Source organism: Telmatherina bonti (genome assembly GCF_933228915.1).
Source record: "Telmatherina bonti genome assembly, chromosome: 10".
NCBI classification, from domain to species: domain Eukaryota; kingdom Metazoa; phylum Chordata; class Actinopteri; order Atheriniformes; family Telmatherinidae; genus Telmatherina; species Telmatherina bonti.
Window position 1 is genome coordinate 37,672,695 of NC_136628.1, and position 25,301 is coordinate 37,697,995.

The following is a 25,301-nucleotide window of genomic DNA, read 5'->3' on the forward strand; positions in this document are numbered from 1 at the left end:
AAGATATCATGTAAAAGTATGAACTGGTTTAATATTATTATAATAGAAAGTTGTTTGTTTTCCACATCATTTTACAGTTAAAACAGGCTGAAAGTCAGATTAACTCTTAAAGAACTGCACATGTAAAACTCCTAAAACCTTAAAAAAATGATAATTTATAAACCATAACTTTAGTCGCTACGATCACCCAACATCAAATAAAATCTGTAAAATTGTACTTCTAAGCTCGTCCTTATTTAAATAATGGATGTGTTGAAGCATCTCACATGTGGAGGTTTGGAGCCTTTAAGGACCAGAACAGTCATCAGGAATCAGGTGATGTTTACATTATTCATTAAATGGAATTCAGTTGGTTTTCACTAAAATACTGCATCACGGCCAATGTACGGTAATATTGATGTTAAAAAAAACATTGTTCAGATAAAAAGCGTTCTGGCAGGTGTGATGCCACTTTCTGGTTAAAACGTTTCCTGTTTAACACATTCTGGTACTTTTCACATGGTCATAAATAGTAAAATCCCCCATTTTTTAATTACATTTTCTTATTTTAAAGCTGTAATGCTTCCGTAAAGCGTAACACTGCCGTAAAGCAAAACAGTGCCGTAAAGCCAAACACTACTGCCGTAAAGCCAAACACTGCCGTAAAGCCAAACACTGCCGTAAAGCAAAACAGTGCCGTAAAGCAAAACAGTGCCGTAAAGCCAAACACTACTGCCGTAAAGCCAAACAGTGACGTAAAGCCAAACACTACTGCCGTAAAGCCAAACAGTGACGTAAAGCCAAACACTGCCGTAAAGCAAAACAGTGCCGTAAAGCAAAACAGTGCCGTAAAGCCAAACACTACTGCCGTAAAGTGAAACAGTGTTGTAAAGCGAAACAGTGCCGTAAAGCGAAACACTACTGCTGTAAAGCAAAACACTACTGTCTTGAAGCGAAACACCGCCGTAAAGTGATGATTCGTCCAGAAACAATGTAGAAAAGTTGTGAACGACGGTTTCTGAGTGTCAGGATGCGGCAGGGCGACGTCTGCATGAACAAATATAACCAGTGTGTTGCATCGGGCTGCTTAAATGGGTAAATACATTTAACACAGTGGGTTCAGGTTGTGTCTGACGTGTGTGTGTGTGTGTGTACGTGTGTGTGTGTGTGTGTGTGTGTGTGTGTGTGTGTGTGTGTCAGGGCTTCATGGACCTGAATGTCACAGAGTTTCAGAAACTTGGACCGAACGTGACGGGTTTCCAGCTGATCAACCAATCAGATCCGGCTGTGATGAAGATCAACCAGGACTGGCTGGACTTCGACAGCAAAGACCTCAAACTGACCCGCAAGAGGCTCAAGGTGCACACACACACACACACACACACACACTGCTACTCCTTCAGATTCAGCCTCTGTAACCCCCTGAGCTCCACTGCATATATCAGAGTAAACGATGGAGGAACGTAGTGAAACGAGCATCTTCTTCACCAAATCACCCTCCTGCTGCTGCTCACCAGGTAAACTCACAACCAAGAAGCCCGTTGTGAAGTTTCAGGTCTGACATCAGTCTCTCTGCGTTTTAAAGACGGTAAACTGTAAGTCGTGTGTCGTAATGAGGAAATATGAAGGTTAAATACAGGAGATGATGTCAGAAAGTTGCATCCACCAATCAGCAGGCGGCACCTCTTCTGATGTTGGTGAGGAAATAAAAATACTGACGATGACTCTGCATCTGATAATAAGAGATTATGCAGCTTCAGGAGGACGGAGACGGCCGCCATGCAGAGCAGATGTCTGGATCCAGTTCACCATTTCTCCCAGCAAATCACTGGTTTTATTATGGCAGGAATAAAAACCCAGTATGAGAGTCAGAATGGGTTCGTTCAGGTCTGAACAGTTTTACTGAACCTCCTTAAAAGCTTTCTGTCGTTTCTTCAAGGAGTCTCCAGGAACAGTTCTCCAGGATCCTTGAAGGTCTTTCCAACGTTTCTGCCTTTTGTTCCGTTCTCCGTCCAGATGGTCCCACTCTGCTTCAGGAACGTTAGGTCCAGGTTCTGGAGAGCTCCCCGGGTTCTGGAGAGGATCCGTCAGACCTGTTTCCACTAATCTGTAGTGGAAGCGGGTCTGACGGATCCATACATGCATGAAGGTCATGTGACCTTCTCGACAGCCACGTTTCCATGGAAACCATTTCTGAAGAGGTTTTGGCCAGTAGTAGATGATCAGCCGAAGGTCCAGATGCGTCTCTCAGGTCCTGGTTCAGGTCTCTGCTGGATTTCCCAGACAAAAGTAAAGAATCGGGGACAAATACTGCGTCTTTGTGACAAAGAGCCTACAGATCCAGTTTGAACCGGTTCTTTGCTCAGTCCGGCTCATCCTTTGAGTTTAGACATTTTTTCTGAATGAATGAATCCGGTCCGATGGAAGTCCCTGTGGAACTGGTCCGGTCCCGGGGCTGGAGTGGAAATTAGAAAAAGCTGGAAGTAAACTCCGAGTGTCTTTTAGAAATGAAGAAATAAGAATAAATTATGGACGTGACGTATAAAACTGTCTCTTTAAAGCCGCTCCGCTGGTTTTGTTTGGCGTCTCCTCTCTGACCGCGCAGTACACCGGAGCTCTGACCTACGACGGCGTGAACGTCATGGCGAGGGCTTTCCAGAACCTGCGGCGCCAGCGGATCGACATCTCTCGCCGTGGCAACGCAGGGGAGTGTCTGGCCAACCCGCCTGCTCCCTGGGGACAGGGCATCGACATCCAGAGAGCCCTGCAGCAGGTATGCAAACACTCGTCCTGCAGAAGCATCAAACACGTCGACACATGAACTCATAGAAACGTTTTAGAGCGACGCTGAATGTGGATAAACAGCCAAGTTCTTCACTGAGCGATGTCCGGTGAGGGTGTCACGGCTGAGTATAAAAGCAGCTTCAGTTTTCCCAAACAGACTCCCGACTCAGGACAGTCAGAGAAGTATCATGAATTTGTTTTGTATGTAAAGAACTGGTTTGGTTCCAGTCCTCAGAAAGCCTAAACTGGATTACAGAAGGAGAAAGACGTGGAATTTGTGGACAAATTGTTGCTTCCCTTCAGTCAATGAAAGAAAAACTTAGAGAAATAACTTGATTCTGACAAAAGTAATAAATAAAAATTCTATGAAATATAACAAATGAAAGTCAGACGTTGCTTTTCAACCAGACTTCAGCAGAATTATATAAAAAATCAACTCATGAGACAATCCTGGACTCTTTTTGTTGCACCGCCTTTAGAGGCGTGGCCTCGTCCTGAGACTTCTGCACCGGTCAGCAGGTATTCTGGCTCCTCGTGTCCAAACTGCTTTGCAGCTTTCCTTTTCCAGACTGGTTCAGCTCTTTCTACCGTGTTACTGATCTGTTGCCAGTTAACCTGATTAGTTGTTAATTCTGCTCCAACTTTTTACAGATTCACAATCGGCTCATATTTTCCATCATATGATAAAATGTCTCAGTTTTATCGTCTGATTTGTTGTTTTTCTTCTTCTGGGAATAAAACATGGCTCGATCAGATCTGGATTTCATTTGTGGATTTCTGTGTTCACACTCAAAGACGGGGATTTGTGGAAGTCTTCCTGACTCCATGCACTGGTTTCCAGTAGAGAACCGTGTCTTTAAACACAGATCACCAGCATCCAGCCTTGTCCCAGGCATACAGAGATTCCTTCTTATTCCTTTTTATATTTTGCACTGTAAATGGTGGAATCTTCTTCACAATCTCTAAACCAGTTTGTCCTGGTGAACCTCTGAGAGACTCTGCCTCTTTAAAATGCTCCTTTTTACCAGTTCTGTTTTTAACCTGTTCCCAGTTAAACCAGTCCTGTTACTGATCTGTTGCCAATTAATCTAATTCGTCAATAAATGCTCCTCCAGTGCTTTTTAGTGACTTTTGGAAACATTTTATCAGCTCATATTTGACATGAAATGTTGAAATATTGGTTTCAACACCTGAGATGTTGTTTTATCTTCTACTGGGCGGAAAATTATTCTCTTTTTATTTACATTTTACAAAAAGTTGGACGGACTGGCGAGCTGTCCAGGGTGTACCCTGCCTCCCGCCCAAACACTGCTGGGGTGGGCTTCAGCTTCCCCGCCACAGATAATGGATGGAAAATGTCTTTTTAGGGTTGGAGTTCCAAGTTTTTAAAGTCAAAGCTTTTCTGGATATATAAGTTTAAAAATGTCAAATTAAATAAAGAAAAATGCCAATAAAACCATAAAATTAAAGGAAGCTGCAGTTTAATACGTACAGTGGCCCTGAAGTACAAATTACATGTTAAAAAATTCAGTGACAAACTGAAAATGACAACAATTTAAATAAACACAATCACAAATTAGAAAACATAATAAAAAATTATGAAACAAAACAAATTAAAATTGGAAAATGGAAAAAACTGGAAAAAAAAACACAACTAAGAATTAATTAAATAAGACAAATTAAAAATCAAGACAAACTGAAAATGATTAGAATAAAAAAAAAGAAAACATTAAAAACATCATCAAAAAACATGACAAATAAAAAACAAATCAGGTGAAACATGAGGACACCAACCTGCCGGAGGAGGCGGCTGGCAGCAGGCAACCTCAGACCACCCAAACGTCCTCGTCTCCCTCATGGTGAGCTGATGTGTGATAAAACTGTGTGCAGGTGCGTCTGGAGGGGCTGACGGGTCACGTCCAGTTCGACGAGCGAGGGCATCGAACCAACTACACGCTGAGTGTGATGGAGCTGAACCACCTCGGACCCCGGAAGGTGCTCCTGCTGGTTGTTTTCTCCTAACGTGACGGGACGGTCGGCAGGTTTCCCTGCATCCTCTAACGGCGGGATAATCAGGATGAAAACCTGCCGACTCCGTGGAAGTCCGCGGACAGCAGAGCCGCTCGTCGCCGCTGTCGGAAGCAGCTACGTTTACTTTGTCATGTTGGAACATCTGGACGTGTTTCTGGAGGGAAAAGCAGAAAATAACTGGTTGTTTTTCTGTTCCGGCTGCTGTTAAACCACCAGAACCTGTCAGGACACGACTCTGTCTGCAGGCGGGAAGGCCTGGAACAGCTGACTCAGAGAGCAGACGACGTTTATAATCAGACATTTACTGAGCAGATCTTCTGGTTCTGATCAGGAACGGTTTCACGAGTCGGTCAGAACGGTCCAGTTTTAGCAAAATGTCACACTTTTATTTATTTTTACAAAAACAGCTCTAAGGCCTTTATAGACTGGGATTGATGTGAATTAATGACATAAAATCATAAATACGGTGAAACATCAATGTTTTTATGTCTGCACATCAAGGACAAATAAAGGTTAAACATTTTAGAATAACCTGGCTGTGTGGCAAAAACAGATGCATTTAAGCTAGGAAGATGTTGTTTTGGATGCTGCAAAGGAAAAAGGAAAACGAGGCGCTGGATTCATCCTGGTGTAGAAAAGAGGGAAACTTGTTTAGTCCAGGATCTGAAGCTGGACCACGGACACATCAGGACGGACTTTAGGACAATGAATACGGTTACATGATGCTTTTTAATTTGGAATGAACATATTCTCCTACAAGTTTACATTAAAACAATAATTCCAGATGAATGTTTACATGAAACACGTCCTTAGTTAATTCCTCTTTAGAGCGGCGGGGTGGGAAGGGTTCTGATTGGACAGACGGTGCACGTGACGTATGACGTATACCGAAAACAAAGTTGGCTCCCTGCTTCTCGTCTTTTCAGTCGTAACTTGTAAAAACTACATAATAAGTTCCAGTTTTGCTGCTATTTTTATTCTAAATGTGAAGTAGCAGCTCAACACCAGCATACTACTTCACTTTCTGCAGCAGCTGAGAAGGAGAAGAAAGATAGAGCACCGAACACGGGAAGCGAAACAACGCGCGTCTTCGGGACAGGACAAGGTAACGAGCATGCTCAGAACGACCGGAGTTAACTTAGAGCGGAATGAAGGTTTACATGACAGAGGAGTTAAATAGTTCGGAATTAAACCAGCTACTTACATCGGAATTAGGTTTGATTCCGAATAGAAATTAGCATCAGGAATGAAGTGTTTACATGGTCGTTTTTCATCAGATTAAAGCTGAATTAACTTTTATTTGGAATTAAACAGGAATTAAAACATGTAAACGTACGGAGTGTGAGAGTCTGCTGCAGATGCTAGCTTGAGAAAAATCAGACAATAAGAGGCTTTTGGACATGGTTGCCAGGTTGATGCAAAGTTCGAAGTAGCAACGACAAAGTGACGCTTGCGTGGCTCACGGGCGGTTCTGGTGACGCTGTCAACACGCCTTCTCTGATTGGTCGACTGTGTATCTGTCTGAAGTGAAGATTAAGAAAAATCTACATCAGTTGGAAAAAACGGAAATCTCAAAATCAGAATTTCATCGCTGATGCGAACGTTCCCGTTGACGTGACGTAGTGCCATGCAAATCATTCAGACGAAATATTCGGAGCGTGAAGGCCGAACATTTCGTCCGAATGTTTCGCATGGCAATACGTAGCCATGGCAACGGGAATGTTCATTTATTTATTCCTAATTGGCAGAATTTGCTTCATTGTTCATGACTTGTGATGAAAATGTGAAAATATATTCAAAGAATATATTTCATATATATTCATAGTACTGTGCAAAATATTTGGAAAAACATGAAAGAAATTCCAAATGAAGTTCTATAAATATATTTACTCAACTGATCACGTCTCAGGCTCTGTAAGTAACACATTTTTTCAGTACTTAGAGATATTTAAATAATAAAAATAAGAGTAAGAAGGGCAGGATTGTTGTTTTATATGTATCAGCTGCTATTACATGTGACTATCTGACAGTTGTTGGGACAAAGTTTATTTATTAGCTCATGTTCGGCTGTTTTATCAGATAAAACATATTTATGTATTTTTCTTCGCGTCGGAATCTGACGTGTTTCCAGATCGGCTACTGGAACGAGAAGACGGGCTACGTGAACACAGCCGTCTACAGGCCTGTGCAGGAGGAGTTCTTCGGTCTGTTAAACAGAACCTACATCATCACCACCATACTGGTAAGACTGGGAAGAGACTCATCTCCCAACACGTTTCCGTAACAGTGGAGGTTCCAGCTGAACTCAGCTGATTTAGTTGCTTTATGACGACATGAAATCACCGTAATCACACGACTGCATCCACCATGCAGTTCGTCATTATACAAACCTTCAGGTCTGTTTGTTTTTTAGTGACTTTGAGCTTGTTTTTTACAAATCCAGGCTTATTTTCTGAGATGAAGGTCTGGCAACACCAGGTGTAGCGGTGGCGTTGGAGCAGAACGAACAGCTGACAAAAAGCAGGAGAGGAAGGATGGTTTCAAGTTTATTTATAAAGCACATTTCTACAGCGGCAGCTGCCCAAAGTGCTGAACAATAAAACACTCCACAATGTAAAATTAAACACCGCACATTAAAAAATGAATAAAATCTGGACACAAAACAAAAATCTAAAATAAAAGTAAAAAAAATTAAAATACACAAGGAAAGGTATGACCCAATGCCAGCACAAAGACGTGGGTTTTAAGGACAGACTTAAAATCAGACAGATTGAGCAGCTCTGATGTGAAGGGGAAGGATGTTCCATATCTTAGGAGCTGCAACAGAAAAGGCTGGACTTTAATCTGGCCAATGGGACCTTCAGTAGAAGTTGAGAAGAGGACCTAAGAGTCCTGGCTGGAGCATGTTGATGCAACAACTCTGACAGATACGAGGGAGCCGAACCATTTAGGGCTTTAAAAACAATCAATAAAATCTTGTACTGGTTCCTAAAACTAACTGGAAACCAGTGCAGAGAAGCGAGCACCGGGGTGATGTGATCGTAACGTTGTGTTCCTGTAAGCAACCGAGCTGCAGTCGGTGCAAGGTTACCTGATCAGCGCCAAAATAAAGAGTTACATTAATCTAAACGGGACATGATGAGCAGGTGGGCAGGTTTAGGAAGATAAGGCTTTAATTTGCCAATCGGCCTTAAATGAAAGAAAACACTTTTAACTACAGCGTTAACCTGCCGATGGAAGTTAAAGGAATTGTCAATGATGACCCCCAGATTTTTTGCATGTTTACGGCAATATGAGGAAAGCGGACCCAGAACTCTGACGGCACCGTTTAAAAGCTCCGAGCTTCCAAACACAATCTCAGTTTTTTCTTCATTTAAGTGGATGAAATTTAAATCCATCCATGTTTTAGATGTTTTATGTATGTAACGTAAAGACTTTGTTTGGTGGATGAGACATAATTGGGAGTAAATTAGTGTGATGTGATGACATAAATATCCGGTTTACAGCTCGGTAAAAAATCATGCACTAAATATTGTCTTATTTAGATGAAGATCAGTGATTGGTACTTTCAGCCTTTCCACCAAGAAATTTAGGAAAAGGAAACAAACCTGTCGGCTTGTATGTTAAACTCCCAGACATTATGCCTGTTTTCTCATCCGCTATGCTGGAAGGCGCAGAGCGATATGACACCAAGTGAAACTTTCAGCTGGAATAGGGTGGTTTGCCCTCTCCGGGTCGGGAGTCAGGTCCTGCCTCAAGTGGAGGAGTTTAAATATCTCGGGGTCTTGTTCACGAGTGAGGGAAGGATGGAGCGTGAGATCGACAGACGGATCGGTGCGGCGTCTGCAGTAATGTGGACTCTGCGCCGGTCTGTCGTGGTGAAGAAGGAGCTGAGCCAGAAGGCGAAGCTCTCGATTTACCAGTCGATCTACGTTCCTACCCTCAACTATGGTCATGAGCTGTGGGTCGTGACCGAAAGAACGAGATCCCGTATACAGGCGGCTGAAATGAGTTTCCTCCGCAGGGTGGCCGGGCTCTCCCTTAGAGATAGGGTGAGGAGCTCGGTCACCCAGGAGGAGATCAGAGTAGAGCCGCTGCTCCTCCGCATCGAGAGGAACCAGTTGAGGTGGCTCGGGCATCTGGTCAGGATGCCTCCTGGACCTCCCTGGTGAGGTGTTCCAGGCACGTCCCTCTGGGAGGAGACCCCGGGGAAGACCCAGGACACGCTGGAGGGATTATATCTCTCGGCTGGCCTGGGAACGCCTCGGGATCCCCCCGCAGAGTTGGTAAATGTGGCTGGGGAGAGGGAAGTCTGGGCTTCCCTGCTTAGGCTGCTGCCCCCGCCACCCGACCCCGGATAAGAAGCAGAAGGTGGATGGATGAGTGAGTGTATTGAGGATTGGATGGATGAATGGATGGATGGATAAACATTAAAGCGAAATGTTTTTACAGGTTTTGGAAACACAAGTTACGTTTCCGTCACTTTTTTTGCTAAATAATATCAATAAAAACTATTAACAAAGTACAACTGCAGATGTTTCCATTGAATTGTGTTCAGCGCTGTAATTCCCATAAAATCTCGTTGCTCCGTAGGTGTAGCTGTTCCCATTCTCTGTTTTTATTACCATATTTAAGTTTAGCGTCATGCTAGGGGGGATGGAAACGCAGCTAGTGAGGAAGATGAGGTAAAAAAAAAATCCACCTGGATTGTTTCTTTAGCTTTAAGATGATTCCAGACCATCTTTTACCCTGTAAATTTAAAGGGAATAATGATCAGATAAGACCTGATTTATACCGATATGCTCTTTGACTCTTTCCTAAAATCATAATTAGATATTATAGAATAGAAATGTGCAGTTAGCAGTGGAAAACGTCATCCTGGATGTGGTGAAGGTCACTTTGACGAGCATTTCAAATGATCCGCTGGCCTTCTGCTCTATAAATTTAATTATCCACCAAACCCAGAACCAACCCACACTTGGCCCACAGTGGGTTTTAATCACAGACGCCGCTTGAAGCTGATTGGTTCAGAATTAGGAACCTGTGTTCTGCTTCATGCTGTAAAATTATGATGTTTTTCCGTAAGTGTTTTTTTTTTTTAAATTATTAACAGTCATTGAAACGCAACTACTATTGCAAAGACGCGACCTGGATGTGATATTGTGTATCTGAATGTTCAAATCTTTAAGACACAAATAGAAAACCCATTTTTACTGGTTTCCCATGAAGCAACACCAGCAAGTCACCTGGATTAAGATGCCGTGGGTTGCCTTGTTCTGCAGTCGACTTCAACACGAGCTGCGAACACGTCGCCTTTCCGACATGGCAACAGGGACTGCCTTTCCGTCACCCATTAATATCGCATTAGAAAACTGGTAACGGGAGCATCTACATTCAGAGAAACCTCTAAAACGTTTTGAGGCGGATTTTCCAGACAAGTCAACTTGCTCATCGACACTCGAAAAAACGTAGTTCTGAATTTCATGTAGAACTTTGTGCTCATGGATTTCTAACTGACTCAGGTTGTAGTCAGTCCCTCCAGTTGCACATCTCTCAGGCTGATCTGAGGAATCCTCCAGTCGGTTTCCTTTCCAGATGCAGAGGAAGAGGTTACTGGAGAGATAGATCTGTAGGTGGCTGCGCTTCACAAACAGGGAAGAATAAAGTCAGAAAATAAAGGACAGGAAAGGTTACAATGGTTACAGCAGAGGGATAAAATAAGTGGATGAGACAGAAACTAAACATCAGCCAGCGAAGATGTAACTCCACCCGTCTTCCCCTCACAGGAAGCTCCCTACATGATGCTGAAGAAGAACCACGAGCAACTGGTAGGAAACGATAGATACGAAGGTTACTGCGCCGAACTCGCCTCTGAGATCGCCAAACACGTTGGCTTCACATACCGGCTGGAGCTGGTGGGCGACGGCAAGTATGGAGCCAGAGAACCCGAAACCAAGATGTGGAACGGCATGGTGGGAGAGCTGGTGTACGGGGTGAGTTATTATGCTCCTGTTTTACAGTTATGATCGGGTTTCTCAGCCACGACGTTTTGCTTTGGATGCCAAATCAAACAGAGTTCAAATCCCAAGCAGAAAACATGATAAGTTACACAAACGAGGTGCCAGATGAGAGCAGAGAGTCTGCTGGTTACAGTCGGTCTCGTCGCATCACGTCTCACTTCACTGTTTCGTATTGAAAAGTTTTGTTTCAGCTCTAAAGAAAAAACTCTGCTGTTGTGTCTTCCATGACTCTGCCTTCGTTTTAAAGGAATCATGAGGCTCCTGGTGGTTTCCATGGAGATGAAGGTCCTGCTAGTTTCCATGGAGATAAAGGAGGTTTTAGAGTAAATTGACACTTATACTCTTTGTCTTCAGATGAACCTGGGAAAGAGCTGAGACTTACGGTTCTTCAGGCGCTTCTTCTCCCTTTTACCCCATTCAGACCAAAACGCAGTTCTCATGTGTTTTAACTTGCCACCATTTAAATTCTGTCCACATTCAGGTAAAATAAACTGGATCCGTGTGATCCTCCAACCTTTCTGCCGCTCTGTGTTTCAGAAGTTTTTTTATACGACTTTTTGTTTGTGAACAACACTTTGTTGTTGGGGGGGTTCTTTCAGCCTTCTCTCAACTGTGACAGTCGGTTTCAGTCCATCGACAGTTGTCATAGCAACGCTAACAACCAGACACTGTTGCCTTAGCAACAGCTAAAGATCAGACAGGTGGCAGTTGTGTGTGTTAAGGCCTTTACACACCTGCTCATTTCATTATCCTCCTCGCTTGATGTGGAATCCATCTTTGTTTTGGTCACTTTTCCAGTTAGTTTTAGATTCTTCATTATTTACCTTCTGTTTCACATCACACAGAGCGTCCCAGTGTGTAAAGGCCTTAAAATTATAATCACACACACACACACACACACACACACACCCCAGAGACAGTAATATATTGATTCAGAGGAACAAAATGCATCTAGTGGCTCTGTGATGGACTGGCGAGCTGTCCAGGGTGTCCCCTGCCTTTCGCCCAAAGACTGCTGGGATAGGCTCCAGCTTCCCCGCGACCCTTCATCGGACTAAGCGGTTAGGATAATGACTTAAATGAATGAAAATGCATCTAATGAACTATCCTACCATTCCTATTGGTTTATAACACGATTCAGGATTTAGTTAACTCTCTTGCTCGTCCCAGAAATACATTTTTCTTACAAATATGGCTCAATTTGTCAGGAAAATGAGCAGATTTTCCAGCATTTCAAGACTCTTTACCAGCATGCATTGTTACAATGCACACATCGAACCAGGTGTTCCACCGAACACCGATTCTCGTCTGAAACCGCCTCAGTGACTTCAGTCGGTTGTTTGTAAGAAACAAACCGATGGAAGTTTTTGGGGATTTTTTTCTGAAGCAGATTAATGTGATGTGGGAAAGCATGGGAGACACAAGAAAAGCTAAATGAAAGTTTTCTTAATGCTGTTAAGAAATTTGCAAGAGATATTCTACATAAAAGACTTTTTCTGCCTCAGTCTGCATCTGAAAGGATGGAAACAACCAGGAGATAAAAGCTTGTTTGGTTTTTCTCTCTGGTCTTTAAATCTGCAGCGTCGTGCAAAGATTTGTGCCACCAAAGAGACCAGATGCAGTTATTTATAGAGGCTACATAAGAAAGGATGAAAACATGTGGAATATGATGTATTTATAAGGGATGTGGGAGCATATGTTCTAACTTGACCATGAAATGTGTTACTGTAAGTTAGGTCAAGTACAGGAAAAGTGGAGGAACAAGTGGGTCTAAGCCTCCTGCACTGATCAACAGTGACAGCTTACAGATGTTTTTCCTCTGACTCAGTGAACCTGTCTGTTGGCTTTAGCAGCTAAAACCACGGTGCTCCTGTGTTGTGTCACAGCTCCTCTCTCCATCCTCCCGCAGAAGGCCGACATGGCGGTCGCCCCGCTAACCATCACGCTGGTGCGAGAGCAGGTGATCGACTTCACCAAACCCTTCATGTCTCTGGGAATCTCCATCATGATCAAGAAACCCACCAAGTCCAAGCCGGGAGTCTTCTCCTTCCTCGACCCGCTGGCCTACGAGATCTGGATGTGCATTGTGTTTGCCTACATAGGAGTCAGCGTGGTGCTTTTTCTGGTGAGGGGGGTTGGGGGGTTGCAGGGGTGGGGGGATGTCCTTCAGCCTAGTTTACATGCTGATACTGCAACCCAGTTTGTTGAACAGTGGTTAATGAGCATTTTTAAAGTGATGTAGTATCACAGAATCTTAATTCAGACTGACAGTTGGATGGAAACATGGCTGTGTGCACTCACATGTTATCATGTCCGCCTTCCGGTGCCAGGTTTGTCCTCCAGAACTGCCTTAATGCTTGGTGTCTGACCTGATGAGCCTAAAGGTGTTCCCCAAGTGTTTGATTTTGGAACAATTCTGTTCTCAGTAAAAAAAACTTTGCTATGGGAAATTCATTTTTATGCTGATGACACTGTAATTTACACTCGCTGATCATTCTAACAAGTCAACCATCTAATATCTACTTTTCCCTCAGATATTCTTTAATCCTTGGTCTAAAGGGTCCAACATAATGTTGGAAATGTTCCTCAGAGATTTTGCTCCACATTGACATGAATCATCACACAGTTGCTGCAAATACATGATGAGAATCTCCCGTTCCTCCTCATCACCATGAGAATCTCCCGTTCCACCTCATCATGATGAGAATCTCCCGTTCCACCTCATCACCATGAGAATCTCCCGTTCCACCTCATCACCATGAGAATCTCCCGTTCCACCTCATCACCATGAGAATCTCCCGTTCCACCTCATCATGATGAGAATCTCCCGTTCCACCTCGTCACCATGAGAATCTCCCGTTCCACCTCATCACCATGAGAATCTCCCGTTCCACCTCATCATGATGAGAATCTCCCGTTCCACCTCGTCAACATGAGAATCTCCCGTTCCACCTCATCACCATGAGAATCTCCCGTTCCACCTCATCATGATGAGAATCTCCCGTTCCACCTCGTCACCATGAGAATCTCCCGTTCCACCTCATCACCATGAGAATCTCCCGTTCCACCTCATCATGATGAGAATCTCCCGTTCCACCTCGTCACCATGAGAATCTCCCGTTCCACCTCATCACCATGAGAATCTCCCGTTCCACCTCATCACCATGAGAATCTCCCGTTCCACCTCGTCACCATGAGAATCTCCCGTTCCACCTCATCACCATGAGAATCTCCCGTTCCACGTCATCACCATGAGAATCTCCCGTTCCACGTCATCACCATGAGAATCTCCCGTTCCACCTCATCATGATGAGAATCTCCCGTTCCACCACATCACCATGAGAATCTCCCGTTCCACCTCGTCACCATGAGAATCTCCCGTTCCACCTCATCACCATGAGAATCTCCCGTTCCACGTCATCACCATGAGAATCTCCCGTTCCACCTCGTCACCATGAGAATCTCCCGTTCCACCTCATCACCATGAGAATCTCCCGTTCCACCTCATCACCATGAGAATCTCCCGTTCCACCTCATCACCATGAGAATCTCCCGTTCCACCTCATCACCATGAGAATCTCCCGTTCCACCTCATCATGATGAGAATCTCCCGTTCCACCTCATCATGATGAGAATCTCCCGTTCCACGTCATCACCATGAGAATCTCCCGTTCCACGTCATCACCATGAGAATCTCCCGTTCCACGTCATCACCATGAGAATCTCCCGTTCCACCTCATCACCATGAGAATCTCCCATTCCACCTCATCACCATGAGAATCTCCCGTTCCACCTCATCATGATGAGAATCTCCCGTTCCACCTCACCATGATGAGAATCTCCCGTTCCAACTCATCACCATGAGAATCTCCGGTTCCAACTCATCACCATGAGAATCTCCCGTTCCACCTCATCACCATGAGAATCACCCGTTCCACCTCATCATGATGAGAATCTCCCGTTCCACCTCATCACCATGAGAATCTCCCATTCCACCTCATCACCATGAGAATCTCCCGTTCCACCTCATCACCATGAGAATCTCCCGTTCCACCTCATCACCATGAGAATCTCCCGTTCCACCTCATCACCATGAGAATCTCCCGTTCCACCTCATCACCATGAGAATCTCCCGTTCCACCTCATCACCATGAGAATCTCCCGTTCCACCTCATCACCATGAGAATCTCCCGTTCCACCTCATCACCATGAGAACCTCCCGTTCCACCTCATCACCATGAGAATCTCCCGTTCCACCTCATCACCATGAGAATCTCCCGTTCCACCTCATCACCATGAGAATCTCCCGTTCCACGTCATCATGATGAGAATCTCCCGTTCCACCTCATCACCATGAGAATCTCCCGTTCCACCTCATCACCATGAGAATCTCCCGTTCCATCATGTCTTGTTTAGAATTTTATATGTTGACATCCACATGGCAGCCATCCTCCACAAGATGCCAGCCAGTTTGAGGCGCAGTAGAAGGCGCAGTCATCCTCTGCAGCCCGGTAAACCTGAAGAAAAGCATTTATATTCATTCAGGCATTTTGCTAGATAAAAAGGCTACTTTATTTAAATTTTTATAGTAAAATGGTGATAAGGCTGCCTGGACTTTTTATTAGAAGAAAAACTCGTCCCTTTATGTTTTGTTTTTCGTCTTGTTGTGTTGACCCGTATCTGGGACGTGGAAATGTCCCTGTGCGTCTCAGAGAGTCTCAAAAGATCATCTTGTGTCGGCTCCTGCTGCTTCCTCCTCCTCCTCCTCTTTCATGTTTGTTTACCGTGAGCAGCTGAGCGGAGTCAGAGTGAGGAGAACCGTCTGACCTGCATTATTCTGTCATCTCAGTGTGGAAGCAGGACTTTCTGTCTTCCTGTATCACTGTAAACTAGGACGAGCTGTGTGCTGCTCACCACTTTGTTGTTTTTAAATGCTCTGTTGTGTGTTTTTGCTTCATGTTGACACAGCGACCGATCAGACCAGTGATTTCCATCCTAAGACCCCTCATCCAGGGCCATAAAAGGAGGGATAGTTTTATTTATGTGTAAATGCAGCAAATTTAATTATGCAAACATTTTGAACTTCAGCAAGTCATCGTCACTATGTTTACGGGGACTAAATGCATTGAGTTGCTGCTCTGTAGTTGGCTGTTTGGATATTTGTATTAACTAGCCAAACAGGTGGAGATGATGAGGTGTACATTGAGAGTCATTACGTAAATGGTGAGAATGATCTTTTTTGTACTACTAATAGTATGTAAAGTGCCCTGTGACAACATTGTTGTGAAGTGGCGCGATACAAATAAAGCTGAATTAAATTGAGAAATCAAACCTCAGAATTAAAATGTGTATTTTTGTGACACAACACTTAAAAGAATAACTGAAATGAGTTTGCTCCGCAGGGTGGCCGGGCTCTCCCTTAGAGATAGGGTGAGGAGCTCGGTCATCCGGGAGGGGCTCAGAGTAGAGCCGCTGCTCCTCTGCATCGAGAGGAACCAGTTGAGGTGGCTCGGGCATCTGGTCAGGATGCCTCCTGGACCTCCCTGGTGAGGTGTTCCAGGCACGTCCCTCTGGGAGGAGACCCCGGGGAAGACCCAGGACACGCTGGAGGGATTATATCTCTTGGCTGGCCTGGGAACGCCTCGGGATCCCCCCCGCTTCCCTGCTTAGGCTGCTGCCCCCGCGACCCGACCCCGGATAAGCGGCAGATGATGGATGGATGAGTGAGTGGATTGATGATTGGATAGATGGATGAGTGGATGGATGGAACAATGATGGATGGATGGTTTATGGATGGTAAATGGACTTGTACTTCTATAGCGCTTTTCTAGTCATACAGACCACTCAAAGCGCTTTACACTACTTGTCACATTCACCCATTCACACACACACTCATTCTACACACTCATACCCCGATAGGCACATCGGGGGGCAGTTTGGGGTTCAGTGTCTTGCCCTAGGACACTTCGGCATTTCAGGGGAAGCCTGGAATCGATCCCTCAACTTACCTGTTGAAGGACAACTGCTCTTCCTCCTGAGCTACAGCCGATGAATGGATGGATGGATAAGTGGATGGATGAAGCAATGATGGATGGATAGTTTATGGATTGATGGATGGTTTCTAGATGGAGGTTTTATGAATGGATGGATGGAAGCAAAAAAATGTAAACATGTTGTTTTTCCAGGTGAGTCGTTTCAGTCCTTATGAGTGGAAAGGTGAAGACTCTGATGATGAAGATGAAACCGTCCCCTCTTCCCGACGAGCTCCACCCACAACTTCCTCTGAACTTCCTCATTCCCAAGGTATCTCTTCTTCATCATCATCTCTTTTTTTAATGGCCCACCATCATCCCCCCTTTCAGACCAGAACTTTATTTTAATTTATTTTTTCAGTATTTTTGCAGCATAAAAGTTCTTGGAATTGTGTTTGTTAGGTATGTAAATGCCGTCAGATCAGAAAATGTTAACTGCTGACAGATTTATAGATTTGAAATAAGAAACTGACACAATCAACCATGACAGGTTACCAGTAAAACTGGAACGATGTGGCGTCGTATGGAGGTGGGTTAACAGCTCTCTGAGTAACACATGGCAGTCTTTGAAATTGGCTTACACATGTTGTGCGTGTCTGGACACAAACCATGGTGTCCCACAGGGGTCATCGTTTGGACCTAAATGATTTATTTTGCACATAAACTGTCTGTACGCTACTGAATTCTTTTGCCGATGATCAATCATATTTTTCGACAAATGTTTGGACGATCTCTCAGCTTGAAACTATATTAATGGTAATTATTATAGAAACAACAAAGAAAAGATTCACATTGATTGGTTTCCAATAAAACAGTCAATGAAATTAAATTCTGGATGTGACCATAATCAATATGGAAATAACATTAATTAATTACTTGCAATCAAAATTTCCGAGAAGCGTTTCAATCCTCAGCTAGGAAAGCAGCGACGAGCAACAAGACGAGACGATTCGCCAACCAGACCTCTTCTGTCTCCTCCAGCAGGGTTGTCTCCATCTCAGAACCAGAACCAGCAGAAGGACAAAGAGAACCCGGAGTACACCAACGACTTTGGCATCTTTAACTCTCTCTGGTTCTCTCTGGGGGCTTTCATGCAGCAGGGCTGCGACATCTCCCCCAGGTAAGGACACCTGGACAGACACATGTATTACCACGAGACATCGGATTGTGTGTGACGTGCCGCTGAGTGTGTGGCGTGTTGCAGCCATGTTCAGGCCTCAGGCTGCTTCTATTCTGGACGTGTTGCTCTGTGTTTCAGTGAACAGGTGTGTTCAAATGGTCATACAAGCGAGTTTTTTCCAGAAATGACCTCATTAAAGAAATGTTGTCCAAATGTCCTGATAACACACACACACATTGCAGGTTTAGCAACGTACAGGTGTGTGTGTGTGTGTGAGGGTCAAAGGTTGCGTTTGGTCCATGAAGATTTCTTCTTGTTTAATCTGCCTTGACAGAAAAATCACGTGTTCCACACACACGTGTTTCTGGAGCATTTTCAGTTAATCACATGTGGATCATACAAGCACCAGATGTGATCTACGTGATCTTCACATGTGGATCACATGATATTGTTCCAAAATGGAAACAGAAGGCCAAAAAAAAACCTTCTGTCTTTTACTGTCTAAAACTTGGACTTCCTGTTTTTCCATCATCTCCAACCAGTCTGATTAGTCTTACCAGTCTTACCAGTCCGACCATTCTGACCGTTTTACCAGTCGGACCATTCTGACCAGTCTTACCAGTCTGACCATAACCAAAGTCCAGTTCATAAAGATTTTTCATGTGAACGGTTCAGATTTCACTTGTAATACGAATCAAAATTCCAGATTTTTGAGAGTTTCAGGGTTGCCAGATACTGTCAGAAACAAGCAAACAGACCCAAAGAAGTGAAGTTCGGATGCCAGAAACCCAAACGTAGGCGTGGAGAACTGTACCGCAGCAGCTGGAGCTTTAAAAAATGTTTGGATTTGTTACATGCATGTTGTAAAGCAGAAAGTCATGCATCTGCATCACGACCCAAGCAGGTCAGAAAGCCTGGATTTCCATGTGGATCTCTACGAGAGTCGTCTCTAGAATAAGAGAACAATGCAGAGAGCTGCTGCATGTTTGACCTTTCCAGTCAAAGAGAAGTCACGTAAACTGGGAATGCGTTTTCGTCTGTGATCTACTGGGTTTTAGGAGCCAATGAGACCAATAAAAACCCAGAAGCCCGGCAAGAAAATGACTGCCAAGCCAGATGTCCAGTCCATCCCATTGTGTGTGGTAGAGGTTTTTTCAGGAATCCACGGTATTCCTCTGGGATCCAAAGGATGGGAGTCAGTTTTACTATTATTCATGTGATTGGGACGGTACAGGATGGGAGCAGACTGGAGAGAGAAACAACCAACCAACAAAAGAAAAAAAAGCTTCTTGTGAAGGACTAGTCAAACTTTACTTATATTTCTAAAAGAAAAATGGCCATTTTGGTTTGATTGTGGAAGAAAAATCACCACCATCATCTGTAACTGACGTCCAATCACAGAACAGCTAAATAAAGATGTTTAGTGGCAAAATGGCTGACGCATGAAGCCATGAAGGAAGATGCCATCGCTGCATCTTCAAACTTACGGAGATGGCGAAGGTTATATCCAACCACTGGCTGCGGTGCCGAGAATATCGACTCTCATGTTTGGCAAAACACGTTAAATCCAAACTGTGACTTCACCTTCAGATATAAATATTTCTTATGGTATAAATGCTTGGTAATGTTTGAGAGAGCATAAAGTTGGAGTGAAATGTTGACAGGAGTTTGTTTTGTTGGTGTTTCAGGTGAAACTGCAGGTTCAGACAGTTTCACACGTATCTGTAGGATATGATGTTCCTGAACTGCTTCCCTTCTCTCCAGGTCTCTCTCAGGTCGAATTGTGGGAGGAGTTTGGTGGTTTTTCACCCTCATCATCATCTCCTCCTACACAGCCAACCTGGCAGCCTTCCTCACCGTGGAGAGGATGGTCTCCCCGATAGAGAGCGCCGAGGACCTGGCCAAGCAGACGGAGATCGCCTACGGGACGCTGGACGGAGGCTCCACCAAAGAGTTCTTCAGGGTGAAGACAGTCATTCTGACTTCATGAGTTTATATTTCTGTGAGCCATAAAAGTCTTTTATGAGAGAAAGTCGACTTGAACCTGAAATCTACAACCTGGACAGTAGGAGTTCCCGGCCTTTCAGGGAGACCTGCAGGGGAGAGTTCCCCAAAGACCCCCGTCATTATCATGCTAATCATATTTACTGCTACTGAACTGGTTGTTTATCTATCGCAACTAAACTTTCAGCTTCATGTAACCAAACATAAACTCATAACAAACACATACAAACTGAATTTGAGTTCTTTTAAGCAGGGACATTTTGAACTTTATTTAAACTTCTTCTCAGCACATTTCTCGTTTCATGTGACAGATCTTAAAGGTACATTACGTAACTGTTTGATCTTAAAACCTCATGTCCCGGACTTGTTTGATGACAGTGACAACATCTATCATGTGTATTTCTAAAGCCGCTGCTGCCCAGCAGCGTCCCGAGACTGAGAAACCAACACTATACAACTTTTACATCCGGGACGTGATGTTGTAGCTGTTTTGCTTCACGGTATAATAAGGAATTGACTGTTTTGAACACGCAACGTCGCTGATTCAGCAAAGAAAATGCAAGAATATTAAAAGAAAGAAAGAGACAAAACAAGAGTCATCGTCAGATCGTCTTCTTCTGGCTGGAGAAAGCTAACAGGTCAGGTAGGATGCAAGATGAAGGCTGGGTTAGACAATAGGGCGAGCATTATAGGAAAAATGGCAAAAAGTTCCATCATGTGTCTTCAAAGGGTTCAGAACAGGACCTTCAGCATGACCAGCAAGGTCCAAATGAACCAAGTAAAACTCGCCAAAAACTATTTATCTTTACCTTTAAAAGCATCAGCATGTTTCAGCCTGCTGGTCTTTGACCGGGAGTCAAACTTAGGCTGGAAGTCTTCACTTAGAAACTTCCCATCAACAGCACTTCTTTCCCCCAAAAGATGACAATGCCATTCATGGTAACATCATCTGTCTCTTTTTTATTGGGACTGAGAAAACTTTGATGAAATGCAATTTTAAATGTCAACCCAGGAAGCAGCGTTTAGAGCTAAACCAGAAGTGGGTCCAATATTAAGCCTGGAGGTACACCGCAGGTCAAAGAGGCTCTAAAACAATGCATTAGCAACCTGGAGGTACATCACAGATCAAATATGCTTCAAACCACTGCATTACCATTCTGGAGGTACACCGCAGTACAAAGAGGCTCTAAAACACCACAATAGCTTGTAAAGCTTATATCGCTTATAATAACTTATCAAATAGAAGTAATCCAACAGCTTGCAGTTAAGTTCTGTACTAATTGATAAACTATTGATTTGGTAAGATGTGTTGGAGCAGGGAAACATTTAAAACCCGCAGGAGGACCTAAACTGGAGGGAGACATTAGTAATGTTGTGGTTCTTAACTCTTTCTTCAGCGGTCGAAGATTGCTGTGTTCGAGAAGATGTGGTCATACATGCGCAGCGCAGACCCGTCAGTGTTTGTGAAGAACACCAACGAAGGAGTGATACGAGTCAGGAAGTCGAAGGGGAAGTACGCTTACCTGCTGGAGTCTGCCATGAACGAGTACATCGAGCAGAGGAAGCCCTGCGACACCATGAAAGTAGGAGGTAACCTGGACTCTAAAGGCTACGGAGTGGCCACGCCCAAAGGATCGCCCCTCAGGTAAACCCGAGCGTCTGGACTGAAGTCTGGACTGGGGACGTCACTGTGGGGTTCATGTTGTCCTGTTTTTCTCTGTTTTTTGTGGAAACTGCTAAAAATGTGTATCAAGAGGTTCCTAAATAAAAACAACCCATGATCCAACGTGGTTCGTTAAATTTCTAATTAATGTTCAGCCAGTAACGAAAGCAGCTCTGCGGCGCCCTCTTGTGTCTGGACACCGGTACCTACAGCTTCAACAAAGAAAGATCTGGATCATAAAACATGCGATTAAACGTGAGAAGAGACTTTTAGTTTGAATTATGAACGTGAAAAATACTTATTGTTACTTTTACATATTATTACAAATGACTTGAACAAGGAGCGTCGGGTTTCCATTGAAGCTTTTCTTCCTTCACCAAACATTCGCTTGACTTCACAGATGAATCTGCAGTATTTTCCCATTGAATTTAGTTTCTCATAGAAACGTTTCCTCATAAAATTTTGCTTTCAAACAAGATGTGAATAAAGTAAAGCTGGACAACAATTAAAAATGGATCCCGTTTTTTTTTGTTTTTTTTTTTGCAAAAGCTACAACAGAGATGCCCAGAATTTCCTTTCCCCACTTTCCTTTCAATGTTTCTCTGCTGCAACACACCTGTCTCAAATCAATGGCTACTGAACAGACTGCAGAGACTGTCTATGAAAGATGGGCGGAGCCTCCGTGACGTCACCCAATGATTTCCGAAGAGCTGAACTGAAGCTCGGTGGGCGGTTCCTACCATCACCATCTTGGTAACGTCACGTGTGTCATCTCTCCCGGAAAATACAAATATGGGGAAAGAGATAGAGCTGAGAGGAGGACTGTGAGCGTGGATAATTGAAATCTAGCGAACTCCAACCTGCCTGTAGCTAAGAGCTAACCAAGCTAATATGGCACTAACTAGCTAACAGAGGTAAGCAGACTAAAGCTAAGTCACGTTGCTAACCGGCTAAAAACTGCAGTTAATCTGCGTTCCTCCTTGAAGTGGGAGATCGGGTACCTGTCAATCAAAAGGACACGCCCCTAAATATTCTGAACTTCCAGATTCAATTACTTTTAAACGGGCAAGTTAGAAAAAAATTCACTCCCCCCACAGTTGTCATGAAGGTAAACCTGACCTATTAAACCTAAAATGGATTTTTGTACCAGGCTGTAAACATGTTTATATCTGCTGTAAACATGTTTATTTCTGCTGTGAAGATGTTTATTTCTGCTGTGAAGTTAGTCTTTTTAACATGAGAGTCTATGGGGATTTGCTCTGTTTTGCAGCCCCTAGTGGATGAAGGGGGAACTGCAGGTTTTGGCTTCACTTTTGACTGCCGGAGGTTACTGCATGGGATAAATCTGATCAGTTTACATGATTAAACACATTTACTATGATCATAAACCTTTTGACATGCACGGTGTGTCCTAGTGTGGAAGGACGTTTTTTATTTTTACAATTAATTTTTTCAGTTTCTCACTAAAACACACTCGTTGCAGTCCCATTCCATTCTGCTGTCACCATTTCCAAGTCTTCCCTGACACTGTCACGTAACCTACATGTGGTTCACGCATGTTCAGAAGCAACCCTAGACCGCAGAAATGATCAGAGCGAGTGGAAACATCCTGATCTGACTGTGAAAAGGTTGAAATAGGGCTGGGCGATATGACCTTTTAGTAATATCCCGATATTTTTATGCCATGTCACGATATACGATATATATCTCGATATTTACCTCAGCCTTGAATGAATGCTTTGGTGCATACAGTCACATCAGTAAGATGATTTTGTGTCTCCATTAAAACATAATTGTTCATACTGCATTAAGATATGCTGATTTTAAACATTTATGCCAAAAGGATGAAATTGTAACGAAGCAAACTGATCAAAACCGTATTTATTGAACAGTTAAAGCAGTGGCAGAAACATGTCATTTTAAAACAAAATAAAGTGCCTTTGCATGATGTAATAAATGCAACGTATGAAAATAGGGGCTCTAGGGGGGACTTTTCAAATGATGAACTATTATAAGGCTTTGCTTTATGGATACGTTTCTGAGTTGTCGTATATTTTTTTTAATCGCAGAGTTTAGCGTAGAAATCAGTCTTATAATCCAGGCAGAATGCCCTCGTATCGTCTCCAATAAACGGCTTCAGACAGTTTTTAATTCAGGGTTTGATTCCCACTGCTTTCTGTACTTTCTAGAGACATGAGGAGCTAGATAAATATGCTTGTGTCACACACAGTGGATGAGGTGAGTAAGTGACAGAGGCTGTGAATGTAATCAAATAGAATTAATTATTTTTGCGTGACGTGAAAAACTTTGTAATTTACGTCCCACTCTGTAATCCAGAGCGGGATCAGTGGCGGATTTGGCTGTTCATTGTGACTGTAGGTGGAGTCGTGCAGGTGTCCTCTCTGCTCCTCTGACTGGCTGCAGCTGCAGCCGGAGCGACTGAGTGCTTTAGGACGGAGAGAGACTCTCCTTCTGACAATAACTTTACAATATGCGCTTTAAAGTCAGTCGCAGCTAATGTCGTTAGCACACAGAATGAAAAGTTTGGGGCCCAGGACGGACCCCTGAGGCGTCGTGAAGCGAGTTGGTCTGATGTCTGCACACCCAGAGAGCTGCTTCCAAGTGTTTCTATCAACACAACAACTGAGCTGCTGGCTGATGAACCTCAGAGACGACGATAAACTGCTTTTACTGTCCCTGTGTCTGTCTGTCTGCCTGTCAGTCTGTCCACTGTCAGTCTCTAAATCTGTCTTCCTGTGTGTCTTGTCTCTTTCTCTTTTGTGTTTGTCCACGTGTCTGTCTGTGCGTCTGCCCTGTCGACCTGTCTGTTAACGCCCGTCTTACTGCCTGTCTCTACCCTCACAACAGTAACCGTCATCTTAATTCGTCTCTCCATCTCTAACTTCTGTCTCTGAGCTCTGCTGCTGCAGGTAAAAGCTTCCTGTTAATCCCAGACGTGCACAGTTTTTACAGCTGTAAATAACCATTTGAAGCAGTATCGACTGAAGGGAATGTGCACAGATTGACTGAAGAAGGAAGCTGAGCTGTTGCTAAGGCAACAAGATCAGCTGCCTTCTTGTGAAATCAATCAAATCAAATTTTATTTATGAAGGGAATTTTAATCCACAGGAGATCAGAAAGATGTTCACAGTTTAACACACAATAACAAGAGAGAACAGACGTAAATAAGCAGGCAGATAAACAGAACATGAAAGCAAAAGTAAAAAAACAAAAAACAAATCATAAAAATAGAGTCCAATGAAGAGTAAAGGGTTAAAAGTAGGAGTGGGAGGAGAAAATCGATTAACGTAAAAATGGTGTTTGTTTTTACAATTCTTTTAATAATTTATTTTTCTTTTGGTCAAAAAAAAATTTCTTTTTCTTAATTTTAAATGTTTATATGTTTAGATGCCAGATGGAGAAGTAGTTACCTTTTTATCCAGCAGAGGGCGACATGTTTGTCTTCAACTGTCTACTAACATGACGTTATATTAGCATTTGAAGAAGAAGAGGATGGAGATGAGAACTCCTTTTTTCTTTTTCTTCATCTGGTGTTTTCAGATGTCTATAAATAACTTCATAGCAGTGCATCAAAATGCAGACGTGAACTCTGAACTCAACACTGCCCCCTCGTGGAGGAACTGACTTAACCATGGCAACGTAAAAGA

The 25,301-nt window shown here is 43.6% G+C and overlaps 1 protein-coding gene across 1 annotated transcript in view; it reads left to right on the forward strand.

Moving 5' to 3' along the window:
• The window catches only part of LOC306761771 (glutamate receptor 1-like), a gene marked incomplete at both ends in the record, with an annotated part of 117,777 nt that overhangs the window by 71,119 nt on the left and 21,357 nt on the right, over positions 1–25,301 (forward strand). The window contains 10 exons of the mRNA XM_079248052.1: positions 1,180–1,338; positions 2,585–2,752; positions 4,654–4,758; positions 6,926–7,036; positions 10,581–10,787; positions 12,724–12,939; positions 17,000–17,117; positions 17,831–17,966; positions 19,731–19,929; positions 21,368–21,615. Coding sequence (XP_079104178.1) covers positions 1,180–1,338; positions 2,585–2,752; positions 4,654–4,758; positions 6,926–7,036; positions 10,581–10,787; positions 12,724–12,939; positions 17,000–17,117; positions 17,831–17,966; positions 19,731–19,929; positions 21,368–21,615 — 1,667 coding nt within the window. The remainder of the gene's footprint in view (positions 1–1,179; positions 1,339–2,584; positions 2,753–4,653; positions 4,759–6,925; positions 7,037–10,580; positions 10,788–12,723; positions 12,940–16,999; positions 17,118–17,830; positions 17,967–19,730; positions 19,930–21,367; positions 21,616–25,301) is intronic.